At 30.1% G+C, this 22,339-nt stretch overlaps 1 protein-coding gene and 1 long non-coding RNA gene across 5 annotated transcripts; one reads left to right on the plus strand and one right to left on the minus strand.

The window, feature by feature from the left end:
• Positions 1–1,586: 1,586 nt before the first annotated feature.
• Positions 1,587–3,431, minus strand: LOC108824293 (uncharacterized). 3 transcript variants are annotated; one of them, XR_001945195.2, is made up of 6 exons: positions 3,126–3,431; positions 2,891–3,024; positions 2,464–2,585; positions 2,277–2,372; positions 2,029–2,188; positions 1,587–1,921 (listed from the first exon to the last, which is right to left on the minus strand). It is a non-coding gene; the product is annotated as an uncharacterized LOC108824293 (long non-coding RNA). The 3 variants fall into 3 exon arrangements; XR_008938265.1 differs by having other exon boundaries at positions 2,464–2,628; positions 3,126–3,430; XR_001945194.2 differs by having other exon boundaries at positions 2,464–2,624; positions 3,126–3,429.
• Positions 3,432–8,500: 5,069 nt separating this feature from the next.
• Positions 8,501–15,030, plus strand: LOC108827424 (cytochrome P450 71B11-like). 2 transcript variants are annotated; one of them, XM_056994407.1, is made up of 3 exons: positions 8,501–8,734; positions 13,352–14,235; positions 14,306–15,030. In XM_056994407.1, the coding sequence occupies exons 2-3, from the start codon at positions 13,360–13,362 to the stop codon at positions 14,918–14,920; spliced, it is 1,491 nt and encodes a 496-aa protein (XP_056850387.1). In that variant the 5' UTR covers positions 8,501–8,734; positions 13,352–13,359; the 3' UTR covers positions 14,921–15,030. The 2 variants fall into 2 exon arrangements, with proteins under 2 accessions (XP_056850387.1, XP_018456317.2); XM_018600815.2 differs by lacking the exon at positions 8,501–8,734 and having other exon boundaries at positions 13,247–14,235.
• Positions 15,031–22,339: the final 7,309 nt, after the last annotated feature.

Genomic DNA, 22,339 nt, shown 5'->3' on the forward strand with positions numbered 1-22,339 from the left:
CTAGATAAGATACAATTTTTATTATATTTACTTGTCTTTTACATTTTTTTAATTTTTAGATAATTTTAATACAGATAAAGCTTTAGATATTTCTTTTATATTTTTTGGGTTTTTACATTTTTAATTTATACATATATAATGTTGATTTTTTCAAAAAAAAAATTAGACTTATATCCCCTAGACTATATTTGAGAAGTGATTTTGCCACATGTCCTCTCTACAATCAGTTTCACAAAAAATAATATGACATGGCTACTAAAATTGATGACATGGTTTCCGAAAAATATGACATGGATGATTTCATTTAATGTTGATTTATATTTTTGATAAACTTTTTAGAATATGGTAATAACTCATACCTTACATTTAATATTGATATTTATTTCCGGTAAACTTCTTTAAATATGGTAATATCACATACACCATCTATAAATAAATATATTCATATATAACATTAAAATTTCGAAATTTTATTTTATTTTATTTTCTATAATTATAAAATTTGTATTACTAAATCTTTAAAAATTGCTACAAGTTTTTAAAAAATTATTTCTAATCGTAAAATCATTAGATTCTTATATATCTACAGATCCTATAAATATTGTTAGTTCAAATTTTTTATAATTATATAATATATTTTAAATAAAAAATCATTTTATCGTAATTTAATATTTAAATAAATAAAATCCATATTTAAATATCGGTAAAATAATAAAATCTATAATATTTAATAAACCTTATTTTAAATATAAATTAAATTTTGAAAACAATTTTACTGCACATGGTGCAGGAAAACACCTAGTATCTATATAAATTTTTTAAAAATGCTAATTTTTAAAATTAAAGTTACTAACTTTTAGTAATGTTATTATATTTTGGATTTTTGTAATTTTTATTTTTATGGTAAAACCCTCCAACTATTTTCACTTATTGTAAAAACCCCTAAACTAAAGATTTACCAGTAGTACCGGTAATTATGACCTGAGAGGGTTTAATTCATTAAATAAAATTAGTTTGGGGGTTATTTCGTTAAATACTTAGTTTGGGGGTTTTAATCTAAAATAAACTTAGTTGAGGGGTTTTAGTGTTAAAAATCCTAAAAAAATATATTTGACGTTTGAAATCTTCTAATAGATGAATTGCCCAATAATTGTATTTACAGGTAACAAGTATCATGCAGTATGGCTAGTAAACAGGCCCAGTCCATTGATAAAATGTTGGATTTGGATCAGTTCAAAACGGGCCTAATCAGTACACATATAGTCCAAATAAACTTTCACATAAAAAAAGGAAGGCTTGCTCTTTCAGGTTTTTTAAATCATTTACTGGTCTACAGTTATCTGTCTATTTTTTGTCACAAAAAAATAATAAATAATCAGTTAATTAACAATTACTCCCTTTTCCCTTTGATGAGCTTATTGTATTGATGATTTATGAACCACTTTTAACTTTGAAAGGATTGCACCAACTTAACATTTTGTTGCTCATCCTGGCCATATTTCATATCCTCTATAGTTTAATTGCAATGGTGGTTTGCAAGCTTACAAGTTACAGCAAAAGCTTGAACCAACGCACTTCAAGAGCAAGATTCAAAATGGTGGATCTCATTAATTTAAAGTAAATGATAGATATGTTCAAAAAAAACACCCATAGTCCAAATTGACAATAAGGAGTAACAACTTTTTAAAAGGAGAGCATGAAATTTATCAACTAACTCTTTATATCTTCTAGATCTCACAGCTTTATCACACCCAAAGAAGCTCCACCAAGCAGCTAAACTTCAGCTGATACAACACAATTCTTCAGAGCACGCACCAGACAACATTCTAAATCTGTGAACTTCACCCTAGGGTGATTAGTAGTCTCTTATACATCTCTGCACCTTCGTAAACAAAAGAAAGAACTTGACAGGCACATGGAGCTGCACGGTCAGAAGCTTGTGTTAAGTGGGACAAACAGTAAATGTAGTGTTTGGTTTCCAAAGACGGAAAACTGGATATATAGAAGCAAAACATAGAGACCAGGAACCTGAATATAATGAAGTTTTAAGTGAACCCGAGGGTGCAGTTGAGGATGGTCATTTTGTAGTTGCTGATGAGAACCATTGCAACCACATTCAGAGATCTACGTCCGCCTTGATCCCCGAAAATCAATAAAGCTCGTACACCGTTCCTTGAGTTAAGTGTGACTACCAATTTAAAAACAGTGTAGAAGTTAGGGTTATTGAAATAGGCGAATATGGAAGTAACAACAAATTTAAGGTTATTCGGCAGTACCTTCTCGTCAAGAAAGACAATGCCAACCCCTATAAAATCCCCTCCTTTCTTGACATTGCGACCCTCCCAGAAGCGAGGAAGACGGGTCACCATACACTGCTTACATCGCCCAGCCATCAATTCCGAAAGTTAAATTAGGAGATGTTTCGGGTAAGGGAGATTAGGAGATGCACAAACTGTGATATACCTCAGAAGACTCACACAGAGATTTTTCACGTTGATTTGACTCACAGTAACTCAAAACTCCATCGTTGGTATAAGAGAGAAGAAGAACATTGTTGGTGGCAGATATTGAAGAAAACATGAACCCTAAATTTCGGTATGACTTTTGGTGAATCTGATATTTGTCTATCTTTATCAAAAAAATTCAAAATCATTACTGCTTAACTCGAAATCGATCTCAATGCTAAATATAAAGGTGACAAAAAAAAATTCAAACTCATGACTGCTTATCTCGAAATCAGTATCAATGATAAATAAAATTTACAGATCCACAGAAACACAGTCAAATCTAGTGACCAAGATAATCTAACGGAAAATACCCACAACACGCCAGAGTAAAACACCTCAAAACTCTCAGTATATAAAAGTGCTAAAATTCAGATTTTACTCACATTAACATTGATCATGAGCATATCCAACCACATAAGCTCGCCCCAGGCTTGACATTCCTAGCCTCCCAGTATCTCAGCAGCCTGGCCTCCACAACTGAACGACGCCTCCCGGACTTCAAATCGAAAAAAACACCCTAGAGATGGCCATTGAGAGAGATGAGTAGAAGAGTCAAGAATTTAAGAGATAAGAATCAGAGAGATGGAGATAGCGCGATCGAAATCAAAGGAAACTAACCTATATATATATATACGAAGATTAGGGATCTCCCAGAAGGACAACGCATTGAAAGTCTCTTAGTGGGCGTCGGTATTAATGCGAGTTGACTCGCGAAGCGTTACATGAAACCGACGACAGTCGTTCGTCGTATCGCCGCCGTAGCCAGAGAGACGAAGCAAACATTAGGTCAACGACATCTCCCTCTTCCAGGGCCTTAGCAATCAAAAATCCCATTTACACAGCATCTGCACACATCGAAATCAAGCCCACACGGTAACACAAAGCTTGAGACGCCGCGTTTCATTTATTGTGACACGTGGCAGCCCCAGGACGCGCGAATTTGTGTGCTGGATGCGGCATTGCTCAAACTGTATTTTATGTTAATAGAAGACTAGGGGTTAACCCGGATTACGCCCGAGACAATTTTGTGATAGTTTAACCTTTGAAAGTTTTGTATATATTTGAACTTTTATTTCTAATTTTTTATGGGATCTAATAAATATTTTTCAACGGAACTTTATATTATATAATCAGAACATTTGATATTATATATGTTTTTTCTTTTGACTAAAAATATTTTTTTCCTATCATTTTGTTTTTGTTTTTGAAAATTGGCTTTCAAATTAACCAAATCAAATGTCAATTAAAAATCAAAAACATAAACCGGATCTCAATCTCCTATCCACATTAACCTAACCAAATCAAGTGTCAATAACTAAAAACATAACCCGGATCCTAATCCCATTTCTACGTTGACGGAAACGAATCGTGCCCGTAAATTAATTTTATATTTTATCACATCAAATTTGTCTATTATTTTACAAATCAAATTACAAATCAAAAATAGAATCATGTTTTTAAAGTTTGTTCTAACTTAGTTTCTAACATTATGTCACTTCGATTATTTTTAACAAAGAAACATATAACTAATAGTTGTATCCTTAATATAAATCTAATTTAGTTTTTCGAATTTGTTTTTCACTTTTATACACAATCACATGCAAAAAGTAAAATAATATTATCATAAACTAAGTTTGCCATCATTTGCATTTATCATGAAAAGTCACCCTCTGTCGTTGACTTGAAAAAACTGTTTTTTATAACAGATCCTTTTCTCTTCTCTTATGTGTTTGCTTCTTGAAATTTTCCGCGAAAAAAATCACCAATTTCATACAGTCAAATTTTGAATTGTGAGATGTGTCAAAAAGGGTTTCTCTGATTGAATTAGAGACTTAAGGGTAAGGAAATATTGGTGTAGAGAATCGGTTTCAGCGCATAGTTTTCTCTTCTCTTTCACCCTTCTTCTCACTCTCAAGCTTGTTCATGTTCTTTTTCAATCATGGTGATTAGTTCATTTCTTTCTTTTTCGTAATTGCTGCCTTAACTTCTCTTTTGTATAACTAAAGATAGGATAATTATATGAATCAGTTGATGTACAACTATAAAAATTGGATCCTTGTGTATTTCGCGATGTCTAAAGTAGAAGTTTTTATAATCATTTGGCTTTGTTTTTTGCATTTTTATATTTATACCCTTGTAGCAGTTTCGTGCCGTGATTTTTCGTGGTAGATTTCGATGTGTGGTTCATCTATGAAATGTTTTGTGATTATCACTTTTGCTCTTTGTTAGCATCATGTTATTTTGTAACTTTTAAAGTTCCGGTTTATGGCAGTGGGGTCCTTTTCATTATGTTTTGGCAACGCCACTATTTGTTGCTTTCAATATATTGCTCTGTGTACATCTTAAAGATCAATATGGTATACTTTTTAACTTGTAATATTAATCGCGGCTGTGTTTATGAATGGTGAGTTTGTTTATGATAGATGGTTGTGTCACTCACTCTTTGTGTTGCAATTGTTTATGATGAAAGATTTGGTTGTGTCTTACCATTGCTTGTGTGTGTTTAATTATGGTTGGTGTGTTTGCTTATGATAGATCTGGACTTGGTTTCTTAGTTATTGTTCAATAATACTTACCATCATTCCAGAAAGTTGTAACTCGTTATGTTTTCTTTTTTTTTTGTTCTTAGGAAAGAATGACTCTTGCTCATCCCCTAGACTATATTTACGAAATGATTTTGCCACACGTCATCTCTACAAAATATTAGTAAGAAAATAGTAAAATCTGTAATATTTAATAAAATTTACTTTTAAATATAAGTTAGACTTAAAAAATATCTTACTGCACATGGTGCTAGAAAACACATAGTTTGTGTGATGAGCTGAAAGTAGAAGACTAAAAACAGTCATGTGCATGGTAAAAAATCCATAATTTTCACTCGCCATTCTCTTTATCTTACTGGTTTGGAAACAATATTTTTTTTTATTTTCAAAATGCAGTATGTACTCTATATTTCCTTTGCAAACGCTATAACTGCAAAATTGAATGATTAATATATTTTTTTTGCATATTTACATTTTTTTAAAGAATGTGTAAAACACTTATGCCTAGAGATAAAGAAACTATGATGATGAAGCCATATGAGAAATATTTCATGTAAGTTGATTCTTCACTATTTGCATGTATATTTATCATTTTTTGTAACACTTTTTTGTAACACAAATATGAACTTATCTAAACATATTTTTTTGTATAGAAAATGCTTTTACTATATTTTATGTAATATTTATATTTCTCTTTACGATAGAAGTTTAATGTAAAATTTTAATTGTATATTTACTTATTGTATATTTTTTCTTATATTGTATATTTACTTATTCTAATTTTCTTTCTTTTATATCAAATGATAATATTATGATATATGTTTAATATAGTATTTCTATTTCTTATCGTATGCTTGATTTCTTATAATGTTTATATACTTATAAAAATGTTTGGAAATAATAAAAATGTACAACTATACATTTTCAGATAGATGTTAATGTAGTTTTTCCATTTCTTATATTGTTTATTTAATTATTATTTTTTCTCTTATGTTGTGTATTTACTTATTCTAATTGTTTGGCATTTTATAACAAATCGTAATATTCTATTTACGATAGATGTTTAATGTAATATTTCTATTTCTTAATTATATAATTTACTTTTTTTTTATTTTTCTTATATTGTATATTTACTTATTCTAATTTTCTTGCTTTATATTGTATGCTTATTTTTATTATGTTGTATATTTACTTATAAAAATATTTGGAAATAATAAAAATAACCGTAAAATTTTTAAGATAGGTGTGTAATGTAGTTTTTTAATTTTTTATATTCTATATTTACTTATTTTTACTTTTTCTTCTATTGTATATTTACTTATTCTAGTTGTTTTGCTTTTATATCAAATTTTAATATTATGATAGGTGTTTAATGTAATATGTCTATTTCTTATATTTCATATTTAATTATTATTTATTATAATAAATATTTTCAGATATATGTTTGTTGTAGTTTTTATATTTCTTATATTGAAAATTTACTTATTTTTTTATTTTATCTTGTATATGTACTTATTCTAATTTTATTTCTTTTATATCAAATTTTAATATTACGATAGATGTTTATGTAATATTTATATTTCTTATATTTTATATTTAATTATTATTCATTTTCTTTATATTTCATATTTTACTTTTTATTGTTTTCAATAATGTCAGGTGGCATCTTTTGGGAAATATTATATTTAGTTTTTTTGGAAATAATAAAAATGTAAACTAAATGTAAAAAATGTAATACTATCATTTCTTATATTGTATATATTTTTATTCTAATTTTCGAATTTATTTATTCAACTTTTAAATATAAAATGGTAATAATACATTATGGATATTTTAATGTAGTATTTTTAATATTATATTCTTGTTTAAAAAAGTAATAATTGTGACATGTGACATCTTTTGGAAAAAAATTTAACGCTGATGTAGACGCTCCATGAAGCCCAAAAAAATCCCTTTTATTAGTAGGGATTTGTCAGAATTTTGGTTTTTGATCAAATTCCTCCTTATTGTATCTAGTATTTATGAAAGTTCTATCAAATAAGTTCTATCAAATCCAAACTTATTGGATTAATCATTTATTGAAATTCTTTAAAATCTCCTCTTATTGGAATACAAGGATTTCAATCAAAATATTTATCAAGAATTATTCATTTGGATAATTAGTTTGATAGTCCAAATTTCACTAGAAAAAAATACCATCTAATGAGATGATATTTCAAAATAGATGGTATTTAAAAATAAACAAATAAAACAATTTTTTCATCTTCTTCGTATAATTCACAATAACACGAAACATAAAACACTTTTTTAGTTTTCACGGAAGAGTTCTTCGTCTTGTTTTTGTTGCCATCCCTCACGTTAGCCTTTTGATGCAAAACTGTTATATATGCATTTGGTGCCCAAATTTGGTCTGCGTAGTTTATTTTTGTTCATTGGGTTATTTTTAGGTTATTTTTAGTTTGGATTCAAAATATCTGAACGGGAGTGGTTTTATAAATATCTGAACATGTTTAGATACATTAGTTTTAGATATTTTTAGGTTTCAATACATCAAAACTGAATTCATTCGGATTTGAGAGGACCCAACTCGAAATTCACCAAAAATTTATGATAGCTAAATAAGCCTAATTTAAAAACACAAAAACACGATACCAAAAAAAACAACTTGTACCTGAACGTATACTGAAATGTCTATGTCTAATTAATTATATAAAAATAAAAGAAAATTGTGTTAACCGTTTTGAATTCTTGTTACAATTAGAACAATTTTAGTCAAACATGTTAAATTACAGTATTATGGTTAATATGTAAATAAATGTTGTTAAAATATTATAATTAACATAATTAATGAAGTAGTTAAAAAGAGTGAGAAAAAGAATGTAAGATATATAATAAAATACTGCAAAATATTTAAATTTTTCGATACTTTTGTAATAAATAATGTTAAATTATTTAGAAAACAATAAAGGAAATAGTTAGAACCAATTAAAATGGAAAGATGGTAAGAAATTACTTTTAAAAAATATTTTTTTGTATTTCAGTTTTAATAAAATAGATAATAAATAGTGTAATTATGATTTTTTTGTAACTGTACTTTTAAGTGCTTCTTTTTGGTAGTATAGATTTTTGTGGTTTGTTCTCTGGACCAATATCCTATCTAAATTCTAAACAATAAAGACAACGATATCTTTTTTTTTTTTGAAGAAAAAAAGACAACGATATCTTACAGTCTCATATGTTTAAAATGATTTCCTTACATAACACATGCACATAGACGGACCTACTTGTAAATTTGTTATTGAGGTGGCTCACTTGACACCCAATACATAAAAGCAATATCACGAGTTCACTGTTACAAAAAAAAAAAATCACGAGTTCAGTTTTGTATCCTCAAAAATCTGTGTATATTAATGGGCGGCTGGAAGCCAGCGTCAGTTATTATCCATAAGCCACATTGTTAAGACAATCATCCGAGATCTATTCTCTTCTTTTCCTCTCACGTTCACTCTAACATTCAAAGACTTCTTCTTTTTTTTTTGTTTATTGGCATAAAGTATGTGTGACACATTTTAGAATATAATTTTTTCTAGTAACATATGACCTTAATTCTTAGTTTTGACAGTGTAAATTTTTCTTCTCATACCAAATGTATTATCAGAGAAACCGTGTGACTACAGTTTAAAGGTATGTTTTTTTTGAACAACTAAACTACTAAAGGTATGTTTATGTTAGTAATATACAAGTTTGGATTATCATTTTAATAGTGTGAATTTTATTTTTTCTTAAAATCAATTATTTTGATATCCAATTTATCTTAAGAAATATCTAAAACAATTTTGCACCTTTTCCATCTTATTTGTTTGTTTTATAAAAAAATACTAAATCTTGATCTGCGTTTTACAAGCGCGGAATATCTTACGATGAATATTTTCACTAATAAATTAATACATATTTTGTTAATTTGAAAGAATTTATGTATTTAAAATATTTTTACATTTAAATCAGTAATTTTAAATTCAACCCAAACATGTGATTACACCGGTTAATCCGGAGATCCAACAATTTAATTTAATGTAGTTTTAATTATAAAACAAAAATGTGTATTTAAATAAAAAATACAAAATAAAGGTTAGATCCAATGCAATTTTTCTGTTTTAAATAGATAGATGATAGTTATGCTTTTAACTATCCTGACTTCTGACTTCTGCATATAGTTTGAAGGTAGTCTTCCCACTTCTGTCTCTCTGTTTATGTAGCTGTTTTTATTTAATAAGAAACTCATATTCTCTATCTAGTTGAGTAATTTTGTGTCCATATGTTTTCTTGATTTATTCCAATGTTGCATCTTTCTTTGCATGCTAATACCTTGGTCGTGTAAAGAACTTTATAAGTGTTCTTGTGGCTTTGGTAGTCATCCACCTTACATTTTTTTGGGAGGGGGGGGGAGTATTAATCTATATTATTAAAAGAGAAGTATACATATAGAATATCCTTTAATTTTCAGTGTTATTTACACTTACATGTCACTAACATTAAATAATACTTCATATTTTAATGTTTTGTTTTTTCCACTTAGAATAATGTGTTTTCCATAATTAAATTTGAATTAAATACACACTTAAATAATACTTCCTATTTTAATGTTTTGTCTTTTCCACTTACATTAACGTAGTTTCTAAAATTAAATTTGAATTAATACACTTCATTAACTTCTCAATTAAATTAACGTCAAATTAAAAAATACATTTTTATTAGACAAACAATTCATAGAAATTATAATATCAACTCTTCATTTAACAAATCTGAACGAAAAAAATATTACAAAGTTTGAACCAAAACTAGATAATATCCAAACGGATTTACCATTTTGATATCTAGAGAACCATAACCAAACCTTATCCGAACTAAATATTTCGGATATTCGAATGTATTTAAATCATATTTATATACTTCAATATATTAGCTATTTTTCGAGTTAATCTCCAGGATATAAGATATTTTAAGTTGTTTAAAATATTTGAAATATAAATATAAGTATTAATCTATATTATTAAAAGAGAAGTATACATATAGAATATCCTTTAATTTTCAGTGTTATTTACACTTACATGCCACTAACATTAAATAATACTTCATATTTTAATGTTTTGTTTTTTCCACTTAGAATAATGTGTTTTCCATAATTAAATTTGAATTAAATACACACTTAAATAATACTTCCTATTTTAATGTTTTGTCTTTTCCACTTACATTAACGTAGTTTCTAAAATTAAATTTGAATTAATACACTTCATTAACTTCTCAATTAAATTAACGTCAAATTAAAAAATACATTTTTATTAGACAAACAATTCATAGAAATTATAATATCAACTCTTCATTTAACAAATCTGAACGAAAAAAACATTACAAAGTTTGAACCAAAACTAGATAATATCCAAACGGATTTACCATTTTGATATCTAGAGAACCATAACTAAACCTTATCCGAACTAAATATTTCGGATATTCGAATGTATTTAAATCATATTTATATACTTCAATATATTAGCTATTTTTCGAGTTAATATCCAGGATATAAGATATTTTAAGTTGTTTAAAATATTTGAAATATAAAAAATAATCAAAAGTAAACATCTAAAGTAGATAAACAATAATCAAAACACCAAAAAATACTTAAAATATATATTTATTCTTCATTCAAATATTCAAGTTAAACCTATTTTTAATTTATAATTTAGATACTTTAGCTTACATTACTCAAATTTACATGTTATTTTTTTAGATTTATGGATATTTAAAGATAGATAAATGTTGAAATTTTTTTAAAAAAATTGACGGGTTATCAAACCCGCAAAGATCCGAATCAAACCGAAACCAAAGTTTATAAATACCCGAATAGAGTTAGAATTTTTAAACTTAAAAATCTCAAACCCGAATAGATTTTAACCGAATTCGGGTGGATACCCAAATACCCACCTCTAGCTTAGTCAATATAAAACGATCAAATATTACAAATATACTATTTAGTATAAATAAAAACTAAAATTGAAAATTAATACCCGTACGGTCGCACGGATCAAGATCTAGTATCCCTTAACATTCTACCCGCATATCTATTCTATTAATTCTTCAACATGTCCAATTGATAAAAGTTGTATCCACTTTTTAAATTTTATAACTCCCTTTTAATACACTTCCTATAAATTCTATAACTACCTATTACTAATCCCATTACTAATCGATAAAATAACTGCCCATTATATTTTTATTTGTTGTGATATGTTAATAACTGCATCGATCCATATTTTATAACTGCATTGAACTGATTAAATAGAACATATTTTTATTTGTAGTGATATGTCAATAACTGCATCCATCAATATTTTTATAACTGCATCCAACTCATTAACTGCATGATTTTTTTGTACGCTTCCTAAGTTAAGAGTATCCTTAGAGTTATATCATTGACATATCTGTCTATAATGATATATTAATTATTCCTCATAATCTCAGTTAAGAAGTATAAAATGTAATATTAAATTATACACTTTATATTTGTTAAGAAATACAAAATAAAACACTTATAGTAGTTTCACTTTTTATTTTCAACCCTAATATTACAAAAGAAAACATATAAAAGAAAACGTATATTATTTTTACTGATTATCACAATATAGTATCTAACTATAATAAACTTTGATATATTTTTTCAAAAAACCATTATCACACTACACCAACATAACTTATATCTCAATCCAAGAAACTGAGACTTATTCAACTAGACATTAATTTATTCAAATTTTAACATTTTCAATAATTTTGTTCGGTTTTCGATGCGGGTTGTATTTGATATTGGTTTTTGGATATAATACTTTAAAAACCGTTCGAGTATATAGACAATGTCTAATAGAGTATAAGACTTTGATTTTCGGGTTGATTCCGAGTCAAGTTTTTTGGATACAAATATTCTTGATTAATTATATTATGACCAATTGATAATACTTGAGTCAAATTTTAAAAATACATGGAACCTATAAATATAACTGCAACAACCTATATATAACTGTTTATATGCGAGATATAACTGGAACAACAACAAAGAAGTTCCACAATGATACATTCATATTTTTTTAGGAATGTCATATTTTTTTTGTATATCGAACTCTTTATTATGGAATTTAAACTCCTATTTTAAAGGCCTATTTATATCGAACCCCTTATTATACTAATCTCAATTTCAAATTTTGTATATTTTTTGCAGCTATATTTATAGGTTTAGAGATGTGAAAGAACAATTAAATATATCCTAGAGAAAATTAGATATTCAGAGATATAATTGGTTACAGCTTTGATTTTATAAAAATTATATTTCTTAAAAACTATAAAACAAATAATATATCTTTCTTTTTACTGGGTGGATCATAAATTTTGTTCAAAAATTTGAAAAAATCGATTTGCAGATACGGGTTATGAGTATTTTATTCGGGGTGGGGTGGTAAATTTTGGATTGCGGGTATCCGCCAATCCAAAAAATATTTAAAAAAAAAAAAAAAAAAAAAAGTAAACACTTTTTAAAAATATGTTAACTTAAAAAAACAATTTTAAATTTTAAAAATATAGAATTTTTATTATAATTATATTTTTATAATAATTAAATTTAAAAAATTTATAACCTGCGGTAAACCGCAAAATTAAATGAAGCGGATGCCGGTACAAACTATTTGTTTGCGGGTTGTGCGGGTCATATTTTTGACAAAAAAAATTGAAACCTGCGGGTTGGTGGGTTCGACAGGTAATATACCAGATCAATTTTTAAATTGCTATTATTTAATAAAATATATTTTGATTAAGATTTATACACAAATATGATTACAAAGAAAAATACGAATATAATCACAAAGAAAACATAAATATGAGAATTAAATTAAAACAAAAAATATACCCGCCCTTTAAAGGGCAGATCAGAATCTAGTTTCTCTTAAAACTTATCAAATACAGTATATTTAGAGAACTACCCTACAGTGCGGGCCCTGGCCACAAGCAAAGGAAGCATGGGCTTCCGGCCGACACAAAATAATTATTTTTTCGGCCACAAATTTATAAAATGTCTCTTTAGCCTAGTGGTTCTAAGAGTAACAACTATTGATGGAGGTGCTGGGTTCAATTCCGTTGGAATACATTCATTTATTTCAGCCTTTTTTTTAAATTTTGGCTTGTAGCCTTTATAAGTATAGGGCCGGCTCTGCTACCCTATTATTAATGGACTCTAAAATAATATATCCCTTATTGTGTGTGTAGGAAGCAAAATGAATGAGTGGTGTATCGTTATTGCAATCGTCTTCTTTGCATCTATACTTGTTGCAAATAACACGAGAAAGACAAAGAAAAACCTACCACCCGGACCACCGCGACTTCCTATAATTGGAAACTTGCACCAACTCGGATCAAAACCTCATCGCTCCATGTTCAAATTATCTGAAAAATATGGATCTCTAATGTTCCTAAAGTTTGGAAATGTGTCCACCGTTGTGGCGTCAACTCCAGAGACGGTGAAAGACGTCTTGAAAACTTTCGACGTTGATTGTTGTTCACGACCTTATTTGACTTATGGTGCAAGACTTTCATACAATCGCAACGATCTCGTCTTTTCTCCTTATAGCAAATATTGGAGGGAGTTGAGAAAGTGGACAGTTGTGGAACTCTACACCGCAAAAAGGGTGAAGTCTTTTGGACATATCAGAAGAGAAGAAGTTGCCTCCTTGGTCGATTTCATCAAACAGTCTGCCTCGTTGGAGAAACAGGTTAATTTCAACCTCCAGTTTATGAAATTGTCAGCAAGTGTGATTTGTAGGCTTGGATTTGGGATAACTCTTGAAGGGAGTAAACTTGAGAATACTTATGATCAAGTCATTCAAGGGATCATGGAGGTTACTGGGAGTTTTGCGGCAGCAGATTTCTTCCCCGTTGTTGGTGGACTAATTGATAGGCTCACAGGGTTACATAGCAAATGTGAGAAGGTTTTTAAAGCAATGGATGAGTTTTTCGATGAAGCTATAAAACATCATTTAGATGATGATAGTATTAAAGATGATATCATTGCCTTGCTTCTCAAAATGGAAAGGGGAGAGATTGGACTTGGAGAGTTTCAACTTACTCGAAACCACACCAAAGGAATTCTTCTGGTAAGTAAAAAAAAACTTTTTAACATTCAAACCCCATATATTTTCTAATTTTGTTTTTTGGCTGTTACAGAACATTCTTGTTGCGGGAATAGACACTTCTGCCCAAACTGCAACATGGGTGATGACACATCTGATTACAAACCCGAGAGTTATGAACAAAGTGCAAGCCGAGGTGAGACAAGTGATCAAAAACAAAGACCATATCACAGATGAAGATATAAAGCAACTGGAGTATCTCAAAGTGGTGATTAAAGAAACATTAAGGATAAATCCACTTGTGCCACTCTTAGTTCCAAGGGAGGCTTCAAAAGATATAAAGATTGCTGGTTACGACATTCCAAAGAAAACATGGATTCATGTCAATGTTTGGGCTGTTCATAGGAGTCCAAACATTTGGAAAGATCCAGAAGTTTTCATCCCTGAGAGGTTTATGGACAATGAGATCGACTATAGAGGTCTTAACTTTGAGTTGTTGGCATTTGGTAGTGGAAGGAGGATGTGCCCTGGTATGGGTATGGGTATGGCTTTGGTACACTTGACTCTTATCAATCTTCTTTACCGTTTCGATTGGAAACTCCCGGAAGGAATGGATGCAAAAGATGTTGATCTTGAAGAATCATATGGAATTGTATGTCCTAAAATAGTTCCGCTTGAGCTTATCCCGGTCATTACCCATTGGACTTGACTTTTTTTTTGGACTTGACTTTTTTATATAGTAGTATTTTCATATTGTATGATGTAATCTTGGAAGTGTTTGATGTCTTATCACTATCAATAAAAATAATGTTTGATGAATCCATTCTTAGCAAATTATCTCGAGTAACCCCAACTTTTATGTCTGCTAATACTTGTTCAAACAAATCTAACAAATTAATTTATGGATCATATGGAAGAATGATTACAAATTCTTTATCCAGCTAACACATCTTTTAAATAAAAATATGCATGATGTTATATTTTGACCAATCCTAAAATCTACTTACTGTACATGAAAGTAGAAGAGAACTTCACCATCACTAGTCCTCCTAACACGTGGATTTCCTTAATTTTGTTGGTAAAACATAATTACAAAAGAATAATTCTCACTAACTTTTGAAAAAAATTCTTTTTTTATTACATCACCATATTATCGTGTGCATTAGAGTTTTATCTCTCGTGTCTCTTAGAGAGAGACATTTATTTCATCATCTCTCTCTTAACAAATTCTTAATCTTTCAGGGGGCTGATATTTAGTTGTTTTTATTAAATATTTTAGATCTTATGATCGATTTTGATTCCGCTTGTCGGATTTTCAATTCGTCTGGACGAGTCTTTTGGTGTGTTGTTCTCTTTGCTTCTGCCCCTTTAACATGCTTTAGATGTTGTGGCCATTTTATTATCCATAAATCTTTCCAGGAGTATAAATCTCTACTCATTTATTTTTTTCCCTTGTATTAGAGTAGAGTCTTTCTGATTAAAAGATTATAGGTACTAGAGTTTTCCCCAGGTTACGCCCGTGTGATTTTCAAAAAAATATTATATATTTCACTATTATATCATATATAATATGTATATTGTAACTATGCGTAAAATAATTGCAATAAAAATTACAGAATGATTATTATTTGTTGTAATCTGTGTGAAATGTGGATAGTGAATTGTGAGGAATGTTGTGTGTATTTTTCATTAGCCAACACCACATTATATAGTGGTTTGTACAAGGGTTTACAAATGCTTTACAAGGAAGTAAATCTACACATTAATACTCTTGACTACATTGATGTCATACATGAAGACTTGGTCAAGGTGATGATAACGAGGTTGACTGAGTCTTCTAATCTCGGACCGGTTTGTAGATGAACCGATGTAGACCGGATGTAAACCTCTTTGCACTTCCTCTTGTACTTGTTGGACTTGTCTAGTACTTGGTTAAGTACTTGGTTATGGTCCATCCACACAATGGATATTATAACACTCCCCCTTGGATGCCATAACTATATGAATTCATAATATGCTTAATGTTGCCTCATTAAAACCTTACTAGGAAAACCCATTGGGATAAAACCATAGTTAAGGAAAAAGAGTACAACACATACTACTCCCCCTGATTTGAACATCACTTGCTGAATAGATGTTCATGGATTCTTACTTGAACAATCTTGTATTGTTCGGACATATCATGTCTCTTAGAATCCTGATGGTACTTTAGAAAATGTACCACTTTGATATCAACCACTTTAGTACTTTAGATAAATTGTACTATTTTATACTCTGGTCGTTTGATTATGGTCCTTGACCAAATCACTCTTATATGCCTTTCCATAATATTGGTCGGCTAGTACTTTAGATCCTTTATATAATATGGATCATCATTATATCAAGTATGAGCTACTTAGCTCTTTAGGACTTATGGACATGTCTTAGCTTTATGAGTATAATATTATTTGCCATAGACAACTTTAAACATAGGTCATGTCGGTTAGATCATGATCCTTATTTACATATGTCCATAGATGTTTTATGATTGATCTGAGACATTGGCAATCTTAGTGTGCCGGCAATTCGTACACATATATATATGGACGATTGGACTGATCTAGGCCGGACACGGTCATGACATAGAATTGATCTAATTGATCCTCAAATTTATGTCTAATGACATCCATGATCTACAGCTTTATCATGGACCAAATCTTCTAATATGGTCAGACCCGTTGGGTCGCATATGGACGCATAATGCGGTCCTACACCTTTTTGTTCAAAGATGAACTTTGATCTTATAGCTTATTTTTATGATAGCTTATTCATTCATACCACAGCTTAGTTGGTTCATGCTGAGAATTTTGACCAACCATAAGTATTACCAAATTTGGCTAATTTGTGGTGATGGTCTATAACCTTTCTAAGGTTTGATGAATAACCATTTAACCTATCTTAGGCTGGTTAGTATATCACAAGGAATTTAAAAATTCCTCTATGGACTGATTTGAATTGTTCTTATAGAACCTTTTCATTTGCTTACATGTAGCAATTTAATTCAGTCTATGGACAGCTTTAGGAAAATGTTGTTCATGAGAACTTCTTTTCTCATCTTATGATTCTGAGCTCAGTATATTTTGGTAAACCTTTTAGGTACCAATAATATTATCATCATCCAGTGAGTCATATATATAACATATTACATCTTTTGAATTTCTTCCAGACATTATATGTAGCGACATATATAGTATTATCCACCACTTTGGATTATATAGACCTCCCTTGGTCTGTCTCACGATTTATCCTTCTTTCAGGATTTATTTATTCACTGGGCATCATATGGCGTTTACATATTCATGGCCAATTCAATACGCCTTTTCTGTCACTTTTAGAAACCCCACGTTTCTTTCTTTATTCATTATTATGAGTACTCTTGCGTGGGTTCATGATCCTCGATTCATTATTCATGTGCTACATATTCGCGCTTTTTCTATTAATGTATGTGTCGACACATTTATATATATATGGTTTCCTTCCAGACATCAAATAATTCATTGAGATCTCATCATTATCAATGCCTTCAGTACCATGAGGCCCGGCGTCCCGAACCCCCATAGTTGATAGCTGACGGCATAGCCATTTCGGCCTTGTCTGGAAAGTCTTTGACCTCGGTTTCTTTTGCACCTTTATTTAATTTCTGAGGTTCCTTTTAGAACATATATTCGGTCTACCACGCTTGAGGCATGTCATAGACTCAGTAGCAACTTGGTTGTGTCTTTAAGACATCAAAACCGTGTGGTGCTAAGCTGGGATGACATAGTCATTCTTTCTCGGGTCAATGTGTCTGGCATTTTATTTTGCTATCATTGTAGCATATGGACGTCTATAAATCTTTTCTAGTCCGAGGATCTTTGCCAAGACAATGATGGTTGATACCATTCTTTACCAGCTTACTACTTCTCTCCTTTCAAATGTTGGATATTAGGATTCATAAACTTTATGTAATCCTTGTTCTTTGGCCTATGATTAAATCACCCATTTTGGCTCAAGGTTTCTTTTAAACTTATGGAGAAAGTATATTCATAATATATATCCAACATATATTCCCAATCCTCCTTATGAGATTCTAAGATAATATGATCTTAGATGGCACATATATTTGTGGTGGATTTATTCATAATATCTTAATTCATAATATTTTAATATGATATATGTCTGGACTCATGACCCGTATTAGTCTGAGGTGGGAATATTTATTATCACTTATATGGCCTGATATAATATCTAGAGTCTGATGTAAGTTAATCTTTTATAACTCATGATGTCCCCAAGCATATGGACTTTTAGATTTTGAACCTTATAGGTAATGGTCATAATATCATAAATTCAACCAATATGTAATATGGTTGTGGACCATGTTTCACGGATTTTAGTATGGTCATGTATCATGGGATTTGTCCTCACTCCCCCTCATGAACATACTCTAATTCGTGGTGCTTGGGACAATAAATTCCCTTGTGCATAGATATATATTGCACAAACGTGAGATCTTATGGGATAGCTTTTGTGCCCTTTTAAATCTTTGCATCATAATTCAGATGGCTATGTATGGTAATGCCATCTAAGTGATAATTTCGTGGGTCAATCAAACATGATTATGATTGCCCTGGCTATTTGCCTATTATCATATTGATCATTAGATCAATAGGGAATGTAGTCTCGACCATGTAGGCGATTTTAGGTACTCTTATTCTTTTTGCCCATTGTTGGAAACCATATTTTCTTCTTAATTCAATGGGTCTTACAGGGTGAATATAATGCCTTTTAGGCAATTCCTTGGTCGGACATCTTTTCTTTTCTTTCAAGGAATGTCCAGTTGAGTTCAAGAGTATTTTATGCATCATAATAGAGCCTAGATGGCCGAGCATGTCGTGCCATACTTATAAAGGCTTCTCTGAACTCTTTGGAAAGTGATTTGGGGAATTAACCCACAATCATATTTATCTTGGCTCAAAGCAGGCCTATAGATATAGTAAGTATGGTCTCTAGGACTTTCCTTTGGCCTTGGGCATTTTCATAAATCATAAAGAATTCTTTCTTTTCTTTGCCCATAGTTTCAATATATATAGAACAATCATATGAATGTCTTTGAAACTTTGATAAATTCCACTTTGATTTATGGGGAATGTAATGCATCAGAGATTTTAAATGTGTGCCTTTAGGCATCATGAGGTTAGACTAGCCATGACCTTGAAAAATATCTTTTGTCTCTTAATGTAATGTGGCTTGGTCTACTATAGAGAACAAAGACAAAGTAAAATGATGTTGAAATCTAATTGGCCTTTATTAAGGCAATATGAAGTCTCGTATTCAAGCTGATCATCATTCTCATGGTCGAAATTATTCACACCATCTAGATGGACCCGATGGGTCATAGGATTTTATCCCTTTATGCTCTCCTGGTAGAGTTCAATAAAGTGTTTGGGAGTTCTACATCGGTTGCCCCAATGATTATTCATCCCACACTGATGGCAAGCAGATTTGGTCGTGGCATGGGTATTAAAATCGGACTTATACCCACGGCTACGTTGATAACCTTGGCCTCGGCCTCGACTATGGAGTGACTGTGGGTGATATCCACGCACACTCTTGCCATCTTCCATGGCCTTTCACATGGTCATGGTTTGACTCTTTCATATGGCTCTGTGGCCGTATATGCCTTAGGTAATGCCTTAAAATCCAGGAGGCCTCATCTCACTATTCCTCATGAGTAACTCATTGTTTTGCTTAGCAAGCAACAAACAAGAGATTAAATTTACATATGTTGAGGAACCATTTTCTCGGTATTATTGCTGAAGCAAAACATTGCTTGTGGAATGTAGAGAATTTCTTCTCTAACATGTCAGCATATGTGATAGTCTCTCCACACAGTTTCAACTTTGAGACTATCATGAATAGAGCCGAATTATACTCATCCACAGACTTATAGTCTTGGGTCTTTAGGTCCCTCAAATCATATAGGGTCTTTGGTAATAGCACCGTACAATGGTGATCATATATGTATTTCAATTTTTATCCAAAGGTCCAGAGGATTCTCAATAGTGAGATATTGATCATTGAGACTTTCAGTAAGGTGATGACTTATGATTAAGAAAATCGCCTTGTATCTATCTCAAAAGTGAGAAATTTAGATTCAATTACCAAGATTTAGATTTCAAGATGATTTTCAACATCTGAATATTAACATTGCTTTCAAGCATCAAGCCATAGTTTATATGATTTAATTTATATAATTTAATAATAATTTAATAAGGCTTCCCCCAAATCATATAATATATTTGCTTTAAGCATTTCTAGTATGACAATGATCAATTGATCACTGCATCTAGTGATCCTTTTAATTATAATTCATATTTGGATTGATTATATATATATATAGGGTATTAGGGCCCTTTAGGATTTGAATAAGGATCAATAATCAAAATAGGATCAAGCAGGATCACAATGGTCGAAAGATAAATGCATGGATCAAGAACTAATCGGATGTATGTTCTGTCCTAAGCATTGGACCAAAATAATATAAATGTGATTCTAAATGCAAGAGGAATATTTGGTTTTCAAAGATCATAAAATAATAACCGATTCCTTCCCCCCTTTACCGGGTAAACCAAGACAAGAAAATTTATAATTTTCAGCAAATGTCTAAACCAAATTCAATTATATTTTCAATCAATTGGTTTCAAGGAAGGTTTATATTTTAATAAAAGCAAGCATGCTTAATTCTTAATAAAACTATATGACAAGAAGATGCATGGAAATGATCAGTTCATGATATATGAATGATCTAACAATTTACTAATCCATGTTTGATCGGTTTAAAACAGGATTATAATTTCAATCAAAGCAAACATGCTAAGTTTAAATGAAAACCAATTTGGTCTAATTATATGCAAGCAGTGTGAATCATTTAGATGCAAGCAATAAGAACCATTTTAATTTATATGAACTATTATCAGGATTGTCAATGAAATGCAAACATAAATTCAGTCTTAGCAATATGACAATTATGTATGGTCAGATTTTAAACAATATGACAATTGCATTCAAAGTTGGTTCAAGATGATTCAATATGATTCAAAATTTTACTAAACTGATGCTATCAAGTATGCAACAAGATTACTATATAATATAATCATCAATTTCAAGCATAGAAAAGATCAAGATTAACTATCAACTTATGTGATCAATATTCAGTATGAAATCTATTCAAGGTTGGTTCAATTATTTAGCTATCAACCTATATGATCAAATGATTTCATGCATATTTATTCTATCTTATGACATATCAATTTTTAAAAACAAGACTATATGTTATAAAACTTTTATAAACATTTTCAGTCAAAGATATGCAATTAATAAAATCAAGCAAGCATTTATAAAATCGATTTTCAGTTTATAAAATCTGATTTTTCATTTAGAAAAGTTTTAAAACTCATGACAGATACAAAATAAAAATTATTGGTCAAGGATATGCAATGAATGATTTTAATTTCGATTTTATAGATGTGTTGACTGAATGTGGGAGATCTGGCCGAAAGTGGCACAGAAAAGATTCATGGATTTTTGTTTTGGCCAGATTATACATTCATGTTTATCACATCTGGTAAATTGGCCAAAGCATCCATAGGTTTAAGCTATCTCAAATAGTTTATGGTTCATAAGTTTTTATAAACAAGATTCATATAGATCTTTAGGTATTTTAATCTGTTTTTGAGATACTTAGAACCTTTAAAGAATTATAACTTTTATGGATTCAAAATAATTCATAATCAAGTTTCTTATGGATCAATGGATCATAGAAACAAGATTAATATTATGGATTCATATAGATCCTTAGATTTCTTTTCAAATATATGGTGTTTTTAGATTTTATGGATAGATTAGTTTACCATTTTACACCACAAGAATCTGAATGGACCACCATGAGAGAGAGCTGATCCACGGATGAGCTAGTTGAGAGAGAGGTGTAGGAGCTGGCCGGAAAAACTATGAGTCGGCGGCGCGGATAGTTTATGTGATTGACGACGCGTCAGAGATCGGATCGACAAGCCGTCTTCGGCAACGGATTCTTCTCGTCTTGGGCTTC

The sequence above is a fragment of the Raphanus sativus genome, chromosome 9, assembly GCF_000801105.2.
Source record: "Raphanus sativus cultivar WK10039 chromosome 9, ASM80110v3, whole genome shotgun sequence".
NCBI lineage: Eukaryota > Viridiplantae > Streptophyta > Magnoliopsida > Brassicales > Brassicaceae > Raphanus > Raphanus sativus.